Source organism: Asterias amurensis, chromosome 18 (genome assembly GCF_032118995.1).
Source record: "Asterias amurensis chromosome 18, ASM3211899v1".
In the NCBI taxonomy this organism is placed as follows: domain Eukaryota; kingdom Metazoa; phylum Echinodermata; class Asteroidea; order Forcipulatida; family Asteriidae; genus Asterias; species Asterias amurensis.
The window spans coordinates 11,394,197-11,411,617 of NC_092665.1; the positions used below are offsets into that span (position 1 = coordinate 11,394,197).

Sequence of the window (17,421 nt, forward strand, 5' to 3'; positions counted from 1 at the left end):
AAGCCTTCCTCAGATTACAATTTGGGGGCGAATAAGTTCCTCTTTCTCTAAAACTACATTACTTCAGAGGGTGTCGTTTCTTGACAATGTTTTATAATATCAACAGCTCTTCAGTGCTCTGTAACAAGTAGGTTGTTATGGGATTTGAGACATTGCATGGTGAGGTATCAATGTTTATGTCGTTTGCGAGAACACACCATGTGTGTGTCTACTTGCCAGGTAGAGTTTGTTCTTTAGAGATCTGTCTTGCTAGTTATTCTACTACCGCAGACTAGATTTGCGGAATTTGGGAGACTTCTAAGTTGTTTTGGGCATATTTTTTTGGGAGTAATTACCAAAGGTTTACCCTCCCTTTAAGAGGGTCTAGGGCGTCTGTGGAGACGCTTATCTTACCATCAAAACATGCACCGACAGTGAGAGCTGTGGGGTAGTTACTACGATGAAGTGGCCAGTTATCAGATATCATCTTCGTTTGGCGGACTTCACCATCGACGTAAAGATATACCTGGGGAAACAAATATAAGTGTTTTTTCAATGCATGGGCTTAGAAGATCAAGAAGCCTTGGTACAAAATGGCGGACTTCACTATAGACAAACAGATATACCTGGGGAAACAAACATATAATTAACACCTGAGAATCCTTGGCTTCGCAACCAGAATGAATAAATGCCAAAAATAAAAATGCATTAAAAACTCTATGGGCATAACACCAAGGGTTCTTGGGATCTCATAAACCACACATAATATTCCCCTTTTATTGTAGAGAGCTTTAATAAACATGTACATAACTGCTGCTGATCAGTCTCATCTAGACTTTTCTCTTGCATACGTAGAAAAAGGGAATGACCGAAGCTTGGGACTCAACTCTACAGGGAAATCAACTAAAAATGTAAAGCTATCCAAGATTGTAGTACACGGTTAACTCTACTCCGCGGAGCCCTACGTTGTCGGTGAATCAACTCGGCAGCCGAGACAAACAAAAAATCCAAACACGCCGTTGTAACATTCCACGGCAGAAGATCTCCGGCCTAGGCAGGAAATAAACTTTCTTGTGCTGTGACAAATTGAGCGGGAATAACTACTAGACATATAAGGAGTTTTTTAACAGGATAAGATTTTCAATTTGAGACGGTTTGATTTGGGGAAATCATTCGCAAACTCACATGGGAGGAAGGCGGGGAGCTACGTGAGGGCTCTGAATTCAATTAGTTCCCGACTGGTCTTGTAGCTCGGCACTGATACGCTGGACCAGAAATATTTCTTTCTTTTTATGAACTTTGCAGAACTTTTCGGACTTGAAAAGCTGATATGTACAGTATATCAGTAAAATCTATAAAAAGAATGTGTTTAAGGAAAATAGTGGAATGACGGGACTGGACAAATAATGGACTTATTTGGTTTTTGGGTTACTGGCTGCATATTGTGTCACAGCACCTTGCAAACCATTACAAGGTGCTATGTATAAGGAATAGGTCTTGAACTTCAAAAACGTAGGTCCACAATACCATGAAGAAAAATACTGAATGATGGAGCGCCTTGAGCATCACTGACATACAATGTAGAAACCACTATTACCATTATTGTTATCATAGTAGAGAAAATAGAATTAGCTGATTGCAAACTGCTTACCAACCAAAAGGACCTATGGTATAAATGCAAAACTAGTTAAATGGCCTGGCGCAGCAGAGTCTTATTCTTAAAGTAGTTACATACCGAAAGGTTGTCCACGTTGAAGGTGTAGCGATGCCACTGCTTGTCGCAAACTTCATCAAGCTTCCATCGGAACTCCGTCGGGAAGAACGCATCACTCTTTCCCTCATCCTGGTGGCGCACCAGGAAGATAAGATGACAGTTGTGAATGAAGATGGCATAGTGATGACGATTCAGACCTGCAAAGATGGAGATTATGCAACTTTTTTTATAAATATTTTGTGTATGCAAGTTCGCCCAAAACAAGGCTAAAAGCCACTCTAGGTAAAGAGCTACAAGGAAGAAAACATAGAAATGTAGTAACTCAGAAGAGCTGAAGGTAAAAATTGATATTCCTCTTTAAAAAAGGCAGATCATAGGATGAAGGGAAACATGCACAAGGCATAGAATTCCAAAGAGATGCAGTCTGAGGGAAAAAGCTACTATAATTTGATGCGGGGACGCCATCTTGGTACTCTTATCCCCGGGGGGCTAAGGGTATGAAGTCATGAAGCTGCTGAGAATATTTGCTAAGCATATCTTAATCATGCTAAGTAGAATCACGGTGTATATTTATTTTGCAGTAACACCATGTGTATGTCTAACTTTGCTGTAGGATTTGAAACTTTGCATGGTGGGAGTACAGCATAATCAGGTAAGGTTTCTGGTAGCACCATTTAAAAATATCTGTTTCAATTTTAGCCATGTGTATGTTGATGGTGGTGGTTAAAGACACTGGACACTATTGGTAATTGTCAAAGACTAGTCTTCTCACTCGGTGTATCTCAGCATATGCATCAAATAACAAACCTGTGAAAATGTGAGCTCAATTGGTCATCGAAGTTGTGAGATAATAATGGAAGAAAAAACAACCTTGTCACACAAAGTTGTGTGCTTTCAGATGCTTAATTTCGAGACCTCAGAATTAGATTTTGAGGTCTCAAAATCAAATTTGTGGAAAATTACTTCTTTCCTCGAAAACTACGTTACTTCAGAGGGAGCCGTTTCTCACAATGTTTTATACAATGTTTATATCAACCTCTCCCCATTACTCGTTACCAAGTAAGGTTTTATGCTAACTATTATTTTGGGTAATTACCAATAGTGTCCAGTGCCTTTAAAGCCATTGGACACTCTCGGTAAACAGTATTGTCCAAGGCCAACACTTCGGGTATCACAACTTCCATATAAAATAACAAACCTGTGAAAATTAAGGTTCAATCGGTCATCGGAGTCTGGAGAAAATAACGGGAAAACCCACCCTTGTTTCCGCACGTTTCGCCGTGTCATGACATGTGTTTAAAATAAACCCGTAATTCTCGATATCGAGAATTTATATTGTTTTAATGTTTTATCAAAAAGTAAAGCATTTCATGGAATAATATTTCAAGAGAAGTCTTTCACCATTACCTTCTGTAAACTCTGTAAGTTATTTGTAAATCTGTGAACTTTTAATTTTTTGTCTGTACCAAAAGTGTCCAATGGCTTTAAACAGTCTCTAAAGGGTTGGTATTGTGATGTGTCTGTTTCTCAAATGGTACATGTGACTCACCTTCGCTGTCCGAGTTGCAGAGAATGTGCTCCTTGTTGAGTCCCTCGGTCTCACCGTGCTTCATCCAGAATGCGATGCTGAACTGGCTGGTCAGATTGCCCGGGGCGTACTTCTCCGGGATGACCACGGCGCTCTCCTCACCGTCAAACTCGTAGATCTGCTCGCTGTCGTGTCCCTCGTCGGTCAGCAGATCCTCCGTCCATTTCTGGCCCAAGCTCGGGGTTGGCAGGAGGTCAAAGCTGCCCGGTGCAGAACCTGGAACAACACAAAACAACAAAATCGATTCTCAAAATGAATTAAGGTTGATTCATATTTCCAGCGAATGCTAAATAAACTTGTTAAGCATACTCTTATCTCGATGCAAATTTAACATATATTAAATCATAGCGGTAGCCCCTGCTAAAATATAGAAATCGAACTGCCTCTAGCTACCAGGCAATCTTGGTGGACTCGTTCGTATGAAAGACATATGCTCTAGAATTGCCAAGATCGTGGGTTCGAATCCCACCCGAGTACTATGCCTGTGATTTTTTTTCCAAAGAACTCAGGAAAACGCCGAGCATAAAATGCTAAAACATATCTTTATTCAAGATGCAAATTTAACATCCTATTAAATATCCTTGTTACTTGTTTAGCTATTTTTTGCGCTTTAGTGGCCCTATGAAATGGAAATTGTGCCCAGGTTTCATTGCAAAGCACAAATTGAGAGGGACACCTTCCCCAACAATGCAAACTTCATTTAATTTTGGCTGGTAACCTGTTCCCACTAAGCAATACTTTTCTGTGCTTAGCCAGTTTTTGTGCAACCAGGCTTTATGAAATTGGGCCCTGTTCACAACTGATCATTTTTCCTCGCTCCCCCTTTTCCAAACAACTAAAATAAACAAAGAAGGCGTTTGATTGACATCTTGCGATGTTTACTTACCGCAGAGTTTACGCTGAGACTGCGAGGAGTAGGTGTCGCGATCGCACCCGAATCCGATATGCCTTGTCTGCAGTTTGACCGTGGTGATAACCTCGCTGACGTTGCACCTTGGCGCGACGCATGTCTCAAGGTGGATCATGGGGGCCAGGATCTGACTCTCGGTGCCAGGGGTGTACTCAATACGACGAGAGTTACCTAGGAAGGAGGAATGGAGGGGTTGTGGCATAGTAGAGAAACAAAAATAAATGTTTATTTAGTACTCATTAACATTTGTTTGTTATTGATGGAATCAAATAGTGGTACGAGGTCTTCAACGTTTGTTTATAACCGACATGGTAGAGGCCGTGCGATAAAGGACTGAGCCGTAAGCAAGAATCTTTACCGCACGCCCACAATCCTGCAAGGTTTTAAAAATGAGCGTTCAAGACCGAGTCACTGCTCTTTCATTCTCATGCATAAATGCTCTTTTTGTTAAAAATTGTAAAAAAGTAGGAAAATCTATCCCAAATTTGTTGTAAATTTTCAGTTCTTGTCACAATCTCATGCTCTGTTTTGCTAAGCGTCAAAATGCAGAAGCGTGGAGAGTTAGCAACTCTCTATTTACCAATGTATGACTCTGCTCTAAACTCTTTCCCTGAAACTGACCACCAATTAGATACCAAACAATTTGTACAGTACTTAAGAATTTTGTTTGTAGTACCTGTAATACCACTTTAAAGGCACAGTATGCCTTTGGTTTTTGAAACTGTGTAATTGTTTTAATCCTATGTAAATGTAGATGTACACAATAAAACTAGCATGTGAAAGTTTCATTTCAAAACACGGCAGCATTTTTGGGATATCAACGAAAATCCAGAGCGAATATGCCGTGAAGGAAGAATATTTCCTTATAGGAACACACAATCTGAGAAGCATAACTGACAGCAACCTCTTTCAGATTCAAATTTTGGGGGCATAACAACTGATATCTTCTTACATAACCACATTGTTTCAAAGCGAAATGTTTCTCAAAATGCTTCATCCTAGCGAAAAATTGCTGTAGGCTTCTAACCAAAAGGTTTCGGTGCCATTAAAGGAACACGTTGCCTTGGATCGGACGAGTTGGTCAAAACAAAAGCGTTTGTAACCGTTTTTTATAAAATGCATACGGTTGGAAAGATGTTTTAAAAGTAGAATACAATGATCCGCACAAGTTTGCCTCGAAATTGCGTGGTTTTCCTTCTACTGTGCGAACTAACATGGTCGGCCATTTATGGGAGTCAAAATGTTGACCCCCATAAATGGCCGACGTGTTAGTCAACGAGGTAAAAGGAAAACCACGCAATTTCGAGGCATGTTTGTGTGGATCATTGTGTTCTACTTTTACAACATCTTTCTACTCATATGCATTTTATAAAAAACGGTTACAAACGCTTTTCAAAGACCAACTCGACCGATCCAAGGCAACGTGTTCCTTTAAAGGAACACATTGCCTTGATCGGTCAAGTTGGTCTCGGAAAAGCGATTGAAAACGGTTTGTTATGAAATGCATAATGATAATAATTGATAATTTAAAAGTAGAATATAATGATCCACACATACATGTACACATGCCTCGGAATTGCACGGTTTTAACTTTTAAGCCGCGCCCTAACACGGTCGGCCAATTTATGGAGTCAAAATTGTTACTCAATAAAATGGCCGAACGTGTTAGTTCTCAAAGCAAAAGGGAAAGCGTGCAATTCCGAGGCATGTTTGTGTGGATCATTATATTCTACTTTTAAATTATCTATCTAACCATATGCATTTTTTAACTAACGGATTCAAAAGCTTTTCAAAGACCAACTTGACCAATCGAAGGCCTTGTGTTCCTTTAAATTTAAAGAGTGGTTACCAAACAGATCCCTTCCCTGTTGTAAGGAATATTATTCAATCCTTTCTGATTCATGACCCTTTCAAACCGAAAGGTCAATCTTATACCCGACCACAGTCCACTAATAAGCCTCAGCTATTGCAGTAAAACCCTAAAGCAATTAGCGTACTGGCTCTACACTGTGTACATACGTTGTCGGACCAGGGGAATATCTTATTAGTTGACCTTGTAGTGGTAAATAATTAATTTTCGGAAACGCTGACGGCAATAAATTGCTATCAGTCATGCTTGAGTGAATCTTGCCTGGTAAAGGGATTTTTTTATACATTGTACTTGGGTCATCTTAGTCTGGTTCCCTCCGTAGAGTGTTATTAAAGAGTGGGTTTCAATGCACAATGTAGTGTAGTGCACCAGACTATGTTATTGGCCTTATTACGTGGTTTGAATACAAGAGTGGATTTTTACAGTTAGAAATAAAAAACGACTGCAGAATTATAAGGGTCCTTTTTAAGGCCTTAAAATTGTATGATTATTTTTAACCATACCGTAAAGAAAAAAGTACATGTAGCTCCTAGAGTTTTAAATGCAGTTTAGGAAACCTGCTGAATTGTTTAGTTGGAAAGCGAAATGTCTTAACTTTTTTTTTTGAGCTGCTAGTGGTCTTTATCTACATGTAAGACACTTGGTTTGGCATTTGTCAAACCTCAAAGTCTCAGACCTGGGCCCAATTTCATAGAGCTGCTTAAGCAAAAATATTTGCTTAAGCAAAAAAATCCTTGCTTAGTAAAACCAGATTACAGCCCAAGACTCCACTCAATTGTTATGCTAAGTAAACAACAGCTGAATACCAGTCAAAACCACTGATATGGAATGAAATTTCGGCCAGTAACTTGTGTAAAATAAGCGAGCTATTTTCATGCTTAAGCAAATTTTTTGCTTAAGCAGCTCTATGAAATTGGGCCCTGGAAGTCTCAATCTCAGACCAGGAGTTTCAAGCCTTAAGCCCGGTTCATACTTAGTGCGAATGCGCAGCAAATTTGTGTGTCCCAAATTCGCGAAACATTCACTGCGATGTGACAGCCATGTGACTCTCAATTCGTGTTGCATAAGAATTCGCACAAAGTATGGACCAAGCTTCAGACTCGGGCCTCAAGGTCTCAGCCTGAGTCTGAGAAAACGAGGCCTCAGCCTCAATGTCAGGCCTCAAGGTTCCAGCCTCAGTCTCAGACATCAAGGTTCCAGTGTCTGTCTTGGACCTCAAAGTCTTAGCCTCAGACTCGGGCCTCAAGGTCTCAGATTTCAAGGTTCCAGTGTCTGTCTTGGACCTCAAAGTCTTAGCCTCAGACTCGGGCCTCAAGGTCTCAGCCTGAGTCTGAGAAAACAAGGCCTCAGCCTCAATGTCAGGCCTCAAGGTTCCAGCCTCAGTCTTAGACTTCAAAGGTTCCAGTCTCTGTTTTGGACCTCAAAGTCTTAGCCTCAGACTCGGGCCTCAAGATCTCAGCCTCAGTTTCAGACATCAGAGTCCCAGACTCAATTTCAACCTCACTCTCACACCTCAAAGTCTTAGCCTCACTCTCATACCTAAAGGTCTCATGACTGAGGCTAAGTCCGAGACTGAGGCTGATCAGCCTCAGTCTCAGACCTGTAGCCTCAGTCTCATCAGACCTCAAAGTCTTATACTTGGGGCCATGTCACACGAGGCAATTTATAATACAGGCAACAATTTCCAGGCAATCTCCTTATGAAGAAAAGCCATTCACATTTCAATGTTCAGGTATTTTCCTTGTTGATCATTAGACATTGTTTGAAAAACGACTATGTGCTACCAAAGTGGTCCTGTAGCCTGCACTGCAGTTGGTTGCCTCCAAGTTGGCTGTAAAAGTTACCTCTTGTGACAAGGCCCTTAGTCTGAAACCTCAGGTCTTCTCAGTCTCAAACCTCAGACCTCAAGGTCTCAGACCACGGACCTCCGGGTTCAACTGCAACGCACAGCGTCAGACTCTTACCTTTCCATCCTGGGGAGCACATCTTATTGACAGTGATCGTCACCATCACAGACTCGCTGAACCGACCGCCACAGTCGTACGCCATGACGTAGAAGATGTAGTTGGGCTGCGCATCGGCATCCAACGCCTTAGTGGCTGAGATTTGTCCTGTTGAAGAGAAAAACAACAAAAACTTCTCAATTAGTTAATTGAAATGACCATCTGTGTTTATCCAAAAATAGCTGAGGTATTTAAAAAGGAGAGACAGTAGACAAAACAGGATTAAAAGTAAGGGGGTGGTTTTGAAGGACATGGATTTCATTGCTGATTAACAATTCTTTCGTCTCATTGGAAGTATGCCATTAAACACCAATGCTACATTTGAAGCAGCAGTAAATGTCTTTGACAACATGGTCTAAATTTAATTAAAGTACAAATTTTACCATTTCCTCTGTTCTTTTCATAAAGAAAAGAGAAATTATTTGTTTATTTTATAAAAACAAAATACTGTATTATATAATTCCTCTTTGTTCTCAAAAAAATAGGTTTGAACAAAGAAAAATTTACTAGAGCCGAACTTGAATCTGCGATCTCAAGATAAACGTGTCGGCGCACTTCCAACTGAGCTATATAGCCCTATGTGATGTTGGCCATCTTCCTATTTTGTCAATATCTTTGTTCGGAGGGCGCATGTCAGAAGCCATTTAATCAGTCTTTAACTGCCCTATAGCCAGGGATCACACCCAAGTTTACGCTATTAACATGGATGTGGCAGCAGTGAGCACCTTAAGGGGGACACAACTTTTTTATTTTAAACATCAAGTAATAATAAAAAAGAAGTCAAACAATTACCTTTAACAAATATCTTGAAATACATTTTGTTTTAAAAACTTTAAACTTATAAAATCATATTAAAAAACAACAAGTGGCTTCAATTAAACACAATATTTATCCAGCATCTGCAACTCATTTGTCACGGTATTTCCAACATATTTTCTGTTAAACAGCAACTCAGCATCCACTTCCTAACCCACCCAGCCGTGACTTTTCATCAACTTGACTTTTTTGTTACAAAAACCTGCAAGTTTGTTTCCAATAACGGTTCAAATCGCACGAAAAATCAACGTCAATTAAAATCAACACATCGGGCACACCTGGAGTATGTTTTCAGGGATCACGAACAGGTTTTTTTGTGTGTCTGGGATACCAGACTACCATCACCATGGCAGCATGCAAGATGGCAGAACAAAGGGGGGTTTGAGTCACACAAAATCGACGTCAATTAATATCAACACATCGGGCACACCTGGAGTATGTTTTCAGGGATCCCATACATTTTTTCTTCTTTCTGGGAAACCAGACTACCATCGCCATGGCAGCATGCAAGATGGCAGAACAAGGGGGGAGAGGAAGATCTTTGACTCCGTACCATCAGGGGGTAATACTTCATCCTGTGCAGTCAAGGTTTCAAGCTAATTATACCCATCCACATTACACAGGATATCAAGTGTGCCAAGCTACATCTGGACCTAGTTTTGTTTAACCTCTGTCTGGGATTTTTTTTTTATAGGGAAGGGGGGGGGGGGGGGGTAAACGATCTATGATTGGACACATGACATTGCGAGTTTATCTAAAAGCCCTCAACCTTAGCTTTTGAACAGAGTTTTCCTACATGTAACATAAAAAGCATGTATCGTTTACAAATGAGAATTATTTAAAGACAGGATTGGTAGCACATTTAAATTGGAAAGCTTACTAATTCTCCGGTTCACAGTATCCTGAATTTACCGCTAAGTCAAGGAAATAGCATTTAAAACTCCCCTATCGTTGCTTATTTTGATTGCCACTATAAAAATAAACCTGTATGTTGCATGATAAATTTACCTATAAATCTGCGTTGATAAAAAAACAAACGATGTCCCTACTTTTAATGAAATTATTGAACGTAGGTATGGTCTGTTGATTGAAAATGAAAGATTTAAATGTACTTTTCCACAAAAACAATAATGATCTTTTCCTTCAAATTAAATAAATACTGGAAACAACGTCTGGGCACTTCATCATCATGTTTCCTACATGGAAATACATCTTAGGACTGGTGTCAAATCCAGACGAAATTTACATGTGTGCTGATTTTCCTCGAAGTACACTCCGGAGAGATACACTTCATCACTCAGGTTCAAGGAATTGCCGGGACGGATATGATCAATAATGATGAATGCTGCCTTGCGAATACTAGTATAAACTGTGGACTCGGCCGACACGGCTGGATTATCTACTCAGGAAAACCAGTTTCTCATCAGTTAAAGGCAACGTAGACTTTTGGTTCCTGGAACCGTTTGATTGTTTTAATCCTATCTAAATGAAGATATACAATTAAAGGGAGGTACACGTTTGGTAATTGTCAAAGACCAGTCTTCTCACTTGGTGTATCCCATCATAACCGTAAAATAACAAGCCTGTGAAAATTTTGGCTCAATTGGTCATCGAAGTTGCAAGAAAATGATGAAAGAAAAACACCCTTGTTGGACGAATTTGTGTGCTTTCAGATAAGAATAAAAGACTTCAAGCTAGAAGTCTTTTATTATTTTAGTGAGAAATTACCTCTTTCTCAAAAACTTCCTTACTTCAGAGGGAGTCGTTTCCCACAATGTTTTATGTTATCAATAGCTCTCCAGTGCTCATTACCAAGTCAGCTTTTAAGTTAATATTTGTTTTGAATAATTACCAAGCGTGTACCTTCCCTTTAATCTAACCAACGAAATGTTCATTTCAAAAGGTGGTAGGTCTTTTTTAGATATTGCCAAAAATCTGAAGAGGTTATGTCCTCACAAAAAGAATAATCTGTTTAAATGGTATACACACATGTTGAGAAACATATTTCTCAAGTTTGAAATGTTTTTGAATGAATCCCTCTTTCTAAAAGCACATTCCTAAGAAGGACAGTGTTTCTCAATTTAATTTTTTAACATCTACGGTGCTTGTTACCAATGTTTTTATGGTCATTAATGTTTGGAGTAATTATCAAAGGTTTACTCTCCCTTTAAACAAAGCTCCCCTGCAACGGAACTCAGAACATCAAAGACTACCGCTCTCAAAAAGAATTTAAAAAAATTAACAGTTCACTCGAGACCAATTAGCAGTAAAAACTGTGTACAATACAAGCTGTCCCCTTCCACCCCATTTCACTGAATATGCCTCACAATAAAATAAATAGAATTCTACCCCGTTTCTATGGCACTGCCTCTCGTTACTTGTTCTTCAATTTGACCACAGGGCACTATAATGCCAAGCAAATTAAACTTCAGATCCAGCTATCCATTAAAATTGCAAAAGAAAGAAGTCTGGGTCTCAATATAATTTAAACACTCAGTCTAGGGTGAGAGACACTTTCATGAACATAAAAGAAAACAAGGAGAAGTGGAACTGTTTTATTTGTTTTTCTTTTTTCCTCTTTTTCTGTGTACCTTTTAAACTGTCACTACCATTTATTGTATTGAATTACGCTATGGGTCTGACATTTTGAGCGGGCAATATTTACTGAGCGTGTCTATTCCAGATGCGTAGCGCGAGTAAGTGTCTGATATTCTAAAAGCAATCATTGAATTCCGTATAATAAAAAGCGGAAAAAAAAATATATATATAAATATCATTCAGCGACAGTGGCTAAAAGTAGATTTAGCTTCCTTTTGTGGGATGAAGGCGGATAGAATATTTGCAACCTTTTTCTCTTTGACTCGAGTCACATATACTTGTTACAGGAATCTTTAAAGGTTGCAAACAAATTCTGACGGGTTTAAATTACCACTTTTACAGCTGACTCGAAAAATCGAACGAAATTATGGCAAGCGCACCCTGAAATTCAATTTGTAATGCCGTGTAAGTCTGAAATGTTTATCGAACTTGACATTTGGGAAACCGTGAGCTCTGGTTCTATGTGAAGGAATTTCAAGTCAGGAGAGATCGCATATTTCTCGACACAATTTATCACAAGATGATGTAATTTATAACACCCCTTGCAAGTATTCTGCCTGCTCATTGGTTTAGAGCGCGTCACATGACATGTCTTAGTTTTGCTAGACGACGGCCATGTGATAGTGCGTCGGTTTGCCATGCGCTAGTCCGAAGACTAGCACACGGCGCCGTGCGCTAGTCCGACAGACTAGCACACGGCGTGCAGTACCCAGACGTCCGTTGCGTGTACGAGGATGATAAATTAATAGTCTGTAACCATTTCGGATTGCACGACACTACATGCAACACAGTAAGTAAAAGTGTTTGCAATCTGTATTCGCGTCGTCCGTGGATTGTAGCATTCAGGTTTGTAACTTAATAATAATAGTACAGTATTTAGAAATGTTTGGGGTGTTATAAAACAAATATTGACTGCTTTTACTCGTGCAATGGTTAAAAACTATGACTCCCTCGGTGATCCTCGGAGCGTTCTATTTTCCCTCCGCTTCGCCTCGGGAAAATAGAACGCTCCGGGGATCACCTCGGGAGTCATAGTTTTAACCATAGCACTCGAAGCAGTCAATATTTGTATACTATTGGACAATAAGATGTTTGGATTCTGAGCGTCTGAGGGCTCTCGTACCTGTGTTTCTTTAAAGGTACTAGACACCATTGGTAATTGTCAAACCACCAGTATTCTCACTTGGTGTATCTCAAAATGCATACAATAACAAACCTGTGAAAATTGGGACTCAATTGGTTATCAAATTTGGGCTTAATTTGGTGTGTGAGCCAGGACAACAACAAAAAGTGAAAAACCATGCACATTACTCAGCATGTAAACATATTGTCCTCCAATATTAGTTGTAACAACCAAAATCAGCTGTTGCGTTTCTTTTAGGTTTCAGATACAACTCACTTCTAATAAATGGCTTCATTTCAGAGGGAAATTTTTGTTCTAATATGAATTTACTAATCAATACGCGTTCAGACTAAGATTAAACAATGATGTTTATCTTTCCTGTATAAAAAATACCTAGATAGCAAACATCCGCATGTCTTGCTCTTGTTTTCTTTATATGTGCGGGTAGGGAGGGAGATGGCCTAAGACCTGTGGGAAATCATTGTTTGTTTTAATAATGTAACACTTGAACCATTTATCATATTGTCATATTATCTTTATTATCACTTACAGGTATATGTGTACGTTTTTTTAAGGCCACTTCTTTCACTTGCACTTTGAATCTCAGATTTTTTATCCATTTGTATTTCTGTTGCTTTTCATTCTTTGCCTTTGGCTGTTGTCTTATTTATAACTTGTCAGTTTTTTTGTTGTTGTACCATTTTAGTAACAAATAGTTACAATAACAATAATAACAGTAATTTTAACAATAATTATTATTACTATTATTTATGGTTTATTAAAAACATTCAATTATGAATATTGTTATCAATAACGTATCGCAGTGAGTCCAAGGAAAAAATTGAGGCAAAGGCAACTTCAACAGCTGCCTAGAATAATTGTTTAATGGTGAGAAAAATGATAATTGCATATTTTCAATGATTGAACTTGTATGTTGATTTTGTTTGGTTGCAAAAAAATTACACTGAACTGTATTTGAACTATATCACCGTTGTACCTCTACAAAATTTGATTTGATTTTTATAAATTTATACCTTTCTGTACATGGGTAGTTTAATTTGCCAACACAGACAACTTTTGAATGGAATTTAAATTGCAATGTTGTCTTCAATCAATGTTTTGCCATCGGACAAGTCTTACAACATAGCCACTACAAAAGACATTTTTAAATCAATTTCAGGTGTTTTATTTTTGATTTTTTTTGTCAAATTTGTTTGTGCACCAGTAGATTTATTATTTTTTAATGTATAATTTATGGTCCACTTGGCAATCACAGTCGTCACAAAACATGCAATCTTAATGTATACATTGGAGTTGACCTGTCTATAAATCAAACACCCTGGAACATAAATACATGTACAGGGTGATATTTACAGTCAATTCTGCATGCTTGTATTTATAATTAAAAAAAGAGGGTACTGATGTTGCCCCAGGTGGTTTTTATGTTTAATTTGCAAATGTCTGTTTTTGATGATTTTTTTTTCACAGGACTCGCGGAAAGTACTGAGTATACAGTGCTACACACATCGGTGTATATGGGTAAAAACCAAAAATTAATATTCTTTATCCCCGATGCAAATTTAACATCTATTAAATCGTTTGCAGTACCCGCTGCTAAAACATAGGATTCGAACTGCCTCTAGCTACCGGGCAATCTCGGTGGTCTAGTTTGTAAGACACTGCTCTAGAATTGCAAAGGTCGTGGGTTCGAATCCCACCCGAGTAAAATGCCTGTGATATTTTCTCACTGGACTCGGGAAAGTATTGAGTATACAGTGCTACACACATCGGTGTATATGGGTAAAAACCAAAAATTAATATTCTTTATCCCCGATGCAAATTTAACATCTATTAAATGTATTTGATTTGTTTTTTACCTGCATTTTTAGCTGTATATTGGCATGATGGGGAGAAAGTATTAATATTTGTATTTATTTTAAATTGTTATTATTTTTTGTATGTATATTGTGATATGCCTGAAAAAAAGAACTATTATCATTTATGATTTTTCTTCTGGCGTTTCTTCTAGCCCCTGCTTAATTTTTTTTTTTAGATCGGTTGGGGGGGGGGGGGGTGTTAATTTGAACAGAGTGTAAAACGCCTAAAGCGTCAATTTGATGAGATTCAGCGCTACATAAGATTATTAATATCAGGGATGAAATTTGCCAAATGTAAACAATCGTGAAAATGGCTTCTGGGCCTCTGGGTTCACCCTTCCTTATTCTCGACCCAGAACTTCCCAGTTGTTTACAATTTCAGGGAAGTTTGATCAGACACATCACCAGAAATATATATAGCAATACAGGTTCAGACACAATGTGGACTATTTCTCTCTCTCTCTCTTTGGTGATTGCGACAGTTATCTTTCAAGAAAGTTTGAAGGCTCAAAGAGATTTCGAGAGTATCCTCAAGCCAGGGAAAGTCATGAGAACTCACACTCATGCATTACTATTACTGTATTGTATTAATGTTATTCCATAAACAGAACAAACCCCAAACCCCTGTAATAACACAATTTTAAATTTCCAGTATTATTATTATTCAGGCCTCAAATAACCCGCGACACCCACATTAATTGCCTTGGTGCCTGTACTTTTGCTGCAATGCCCATTGCAAAGTTCCAATACAATTTTAAAGGAACACGTTGCCTTGGATCGGACGAGTTGGTCAAAACGAAAGCGTTTGTAACCGTTTTGTATATAATGCATATGGTTGGAAAGATGTTTTAAAAGTAGAATACAATGATCCACACAAGTTTGCCTCGAAATTGCGTGGTTTTCCTTCTACTGTGCGAACTAACACGGTCGGCCATTTATGGGAGTCAAAATTTTGACCCCCATAAATGGCCGACGTGTTAGTCGACGAGGTAAAAGGAAAACCACGCAATTTCGAGGCATGTTTGTGTGGATCATTGTATTCTACTTTTACAACATCTTTCTACCCATATGCATTTTATAAAAAACGGTTACTAACGCTTTTCAAAGACCAACTCGACCGATCCAAGGCAACGTGTTCCTTTAATTGTCCTCATAGAAGTGCCCCTTACAAGTGGAAAATTGTTGCCCCCCTTTAAGAGGGACGTTCAAGGCCTGCACGCCTCTCATTATTTTTTTTCATTTATTATTTTCAATATTCTAAAAAATAATATCTGCTCCAAAAAAAGCAAAGCCACTATGGGAAATTGATTTTTTTTTTTATAGAGAGACATTTACAATAGGTGTACAGTTGCCGCGGTTAGGGTTGTACAGAGAAGCATTAGTTGTGGCTCCGGCCGTTACTAAGGGCAACCTATATTTCAATGCATGTATCCATGGTGATCAAGCCACAGCCGACAAACCAGAAGCCACTACAAAGTGGACTTGAATCCGCGGAAGGATAATTAATCTACTGCGTCTAGCAACCAACCATCTGTATGAAATCATTAGCAAAGGACCTTGAGCTGTAGAGAGTTTTGTATTATTAATTTTGTCCATTTCTACTTGGAAAAAAAGTGCACACGACATTGAATGACACATGTTTTGTTGTCCAGTGTTCCTCAGCTAGCAATTAGAGATGATTGTTCCATGGAATGAATACCTACACGTATAAATAGTTAAATGCGGCCATCTTGGTTTTCAGTCTTCCACCTATACAAGCTATAGACCTTTATCATGGTGCGGCCATCTTGATTTTCTCCCATTCAAATCAATGTAACCAAACCGAGGCTGAAAGGAGGATTAGTCTGGTTCTTTTTCTATACAATGACTATCAGAGTCCGTTACTGTTGTTGGATACAGGGAACATGACCAAGATGGTTGCAGCATGATAAACGTCTATTGTAACCGAAAACACAATAGGGGAAAGGGGTCCATACTCAAGGTTATTTTCAAATTTGTTCATCAGAACAGGGAAGGATTTATTTCTTTTTCAGGGAACTTTCAGCAGCATCAGGGAGAGTTGGCAGCCCTGTTATTATTTTTAAAAATCTACCTTCTGAATCATTACATCTCCTCAAACATAGGTACATCAACACTTTTCTCTTTTCAACACTAGCCCAGTGTTTCAAAAGACAACCAAAAGCAAAATAATAATTATGAGAACTTATAAAGCGCACAAATCCATAAAAAAGAGCAAAAGCAACAAACTGCTTTTTTACTTTAACGATTTATTCACTTATATATTTATTTTATATATATATTTTTTCAACTGCAGCTACTGTCCCTAGGAATTCATGATCAACAACAATTGAAAACAAAATCTAACAATTAACTCTCTTCCAAATGGTCTAGTCTACAAATAAATTGCTTGAAATTTAATTGCCTGTCATGTTTTTTTTTATTTAGACAGAAAAAAACCTTAGTGAATAAAAAAAATCTGAAAGAGTATCAGTGAGGGCCCCGCGTGAATACAATCGGCGACTTGGACGGACCATTTCTTTTGCCGATGCAGGTATAGAGGGTCCTCCCACGTAATTAAGAAAGATCATCATCAGGAATCCACTGGAGTGCATGAGCAACGTCTTATTAGACATCTCCAGGGCGTTGGGTTCGAACACGTTTCTGTAGCCTCAGTTTCCTTGGCCTGATGCCGACCCACACCGCTCACAGTACTTCACCTAGGGATTCTAGTTATGTATCTAATACTGCACTGTTAAAGGCACTGGACACTATTCGTAAATACTCAAAATAATAATTTTTAGCATAAAAAAAATACTTGGTAAAGAGCAATGGAGAGCTGTTGATAGTATAACATTGTGAGAAATGGCTCCCTCTAAAGTAACTTAGTTTTTGAGAAAGAGGTAATTTCTCACTCAGTATTAAAAGACTTCATGCCTATTAAGC

General features: G+C 38.6%; 1 protein-coding gene across 2 annotated transcripts in view; it reads right to left on the reverse strand.

The window, feature by feature from the left end:
* Positions 1-17,421, reverse strand: part of LOC139950280 (calsyntenin-1-like) — a 95,606-nt gene that overhangs the window by 25,605 nt on the left and 52,580 nt on the right. For both annotated transcript variants that reach the window (XM_071948902.1, XM_071948901.1), the window contains exons 4-8: positions 8,026-8,172; positions 4,168-4,362; positions 3,243-3,497; positions 1,715-1,890; positions 394-505 (exon numbers count right to left, since the gene is read on the reverse strand). In XM_071948902.1, coding sequence (XP_071805003.1) covers positions 394-505; positions 1,715-1,890; positions 3,243-3,497; positions 4,168-4,362; positions 8,026-8,172 — 885 coding nt within the window. The remainder of the gene's footprint in view (positions 1-393; positions 506-1,714; positions 1,891-3,242; positions 3,498-4,167; positions 4,363-8,025; positions 8,173-17,421) is intronic.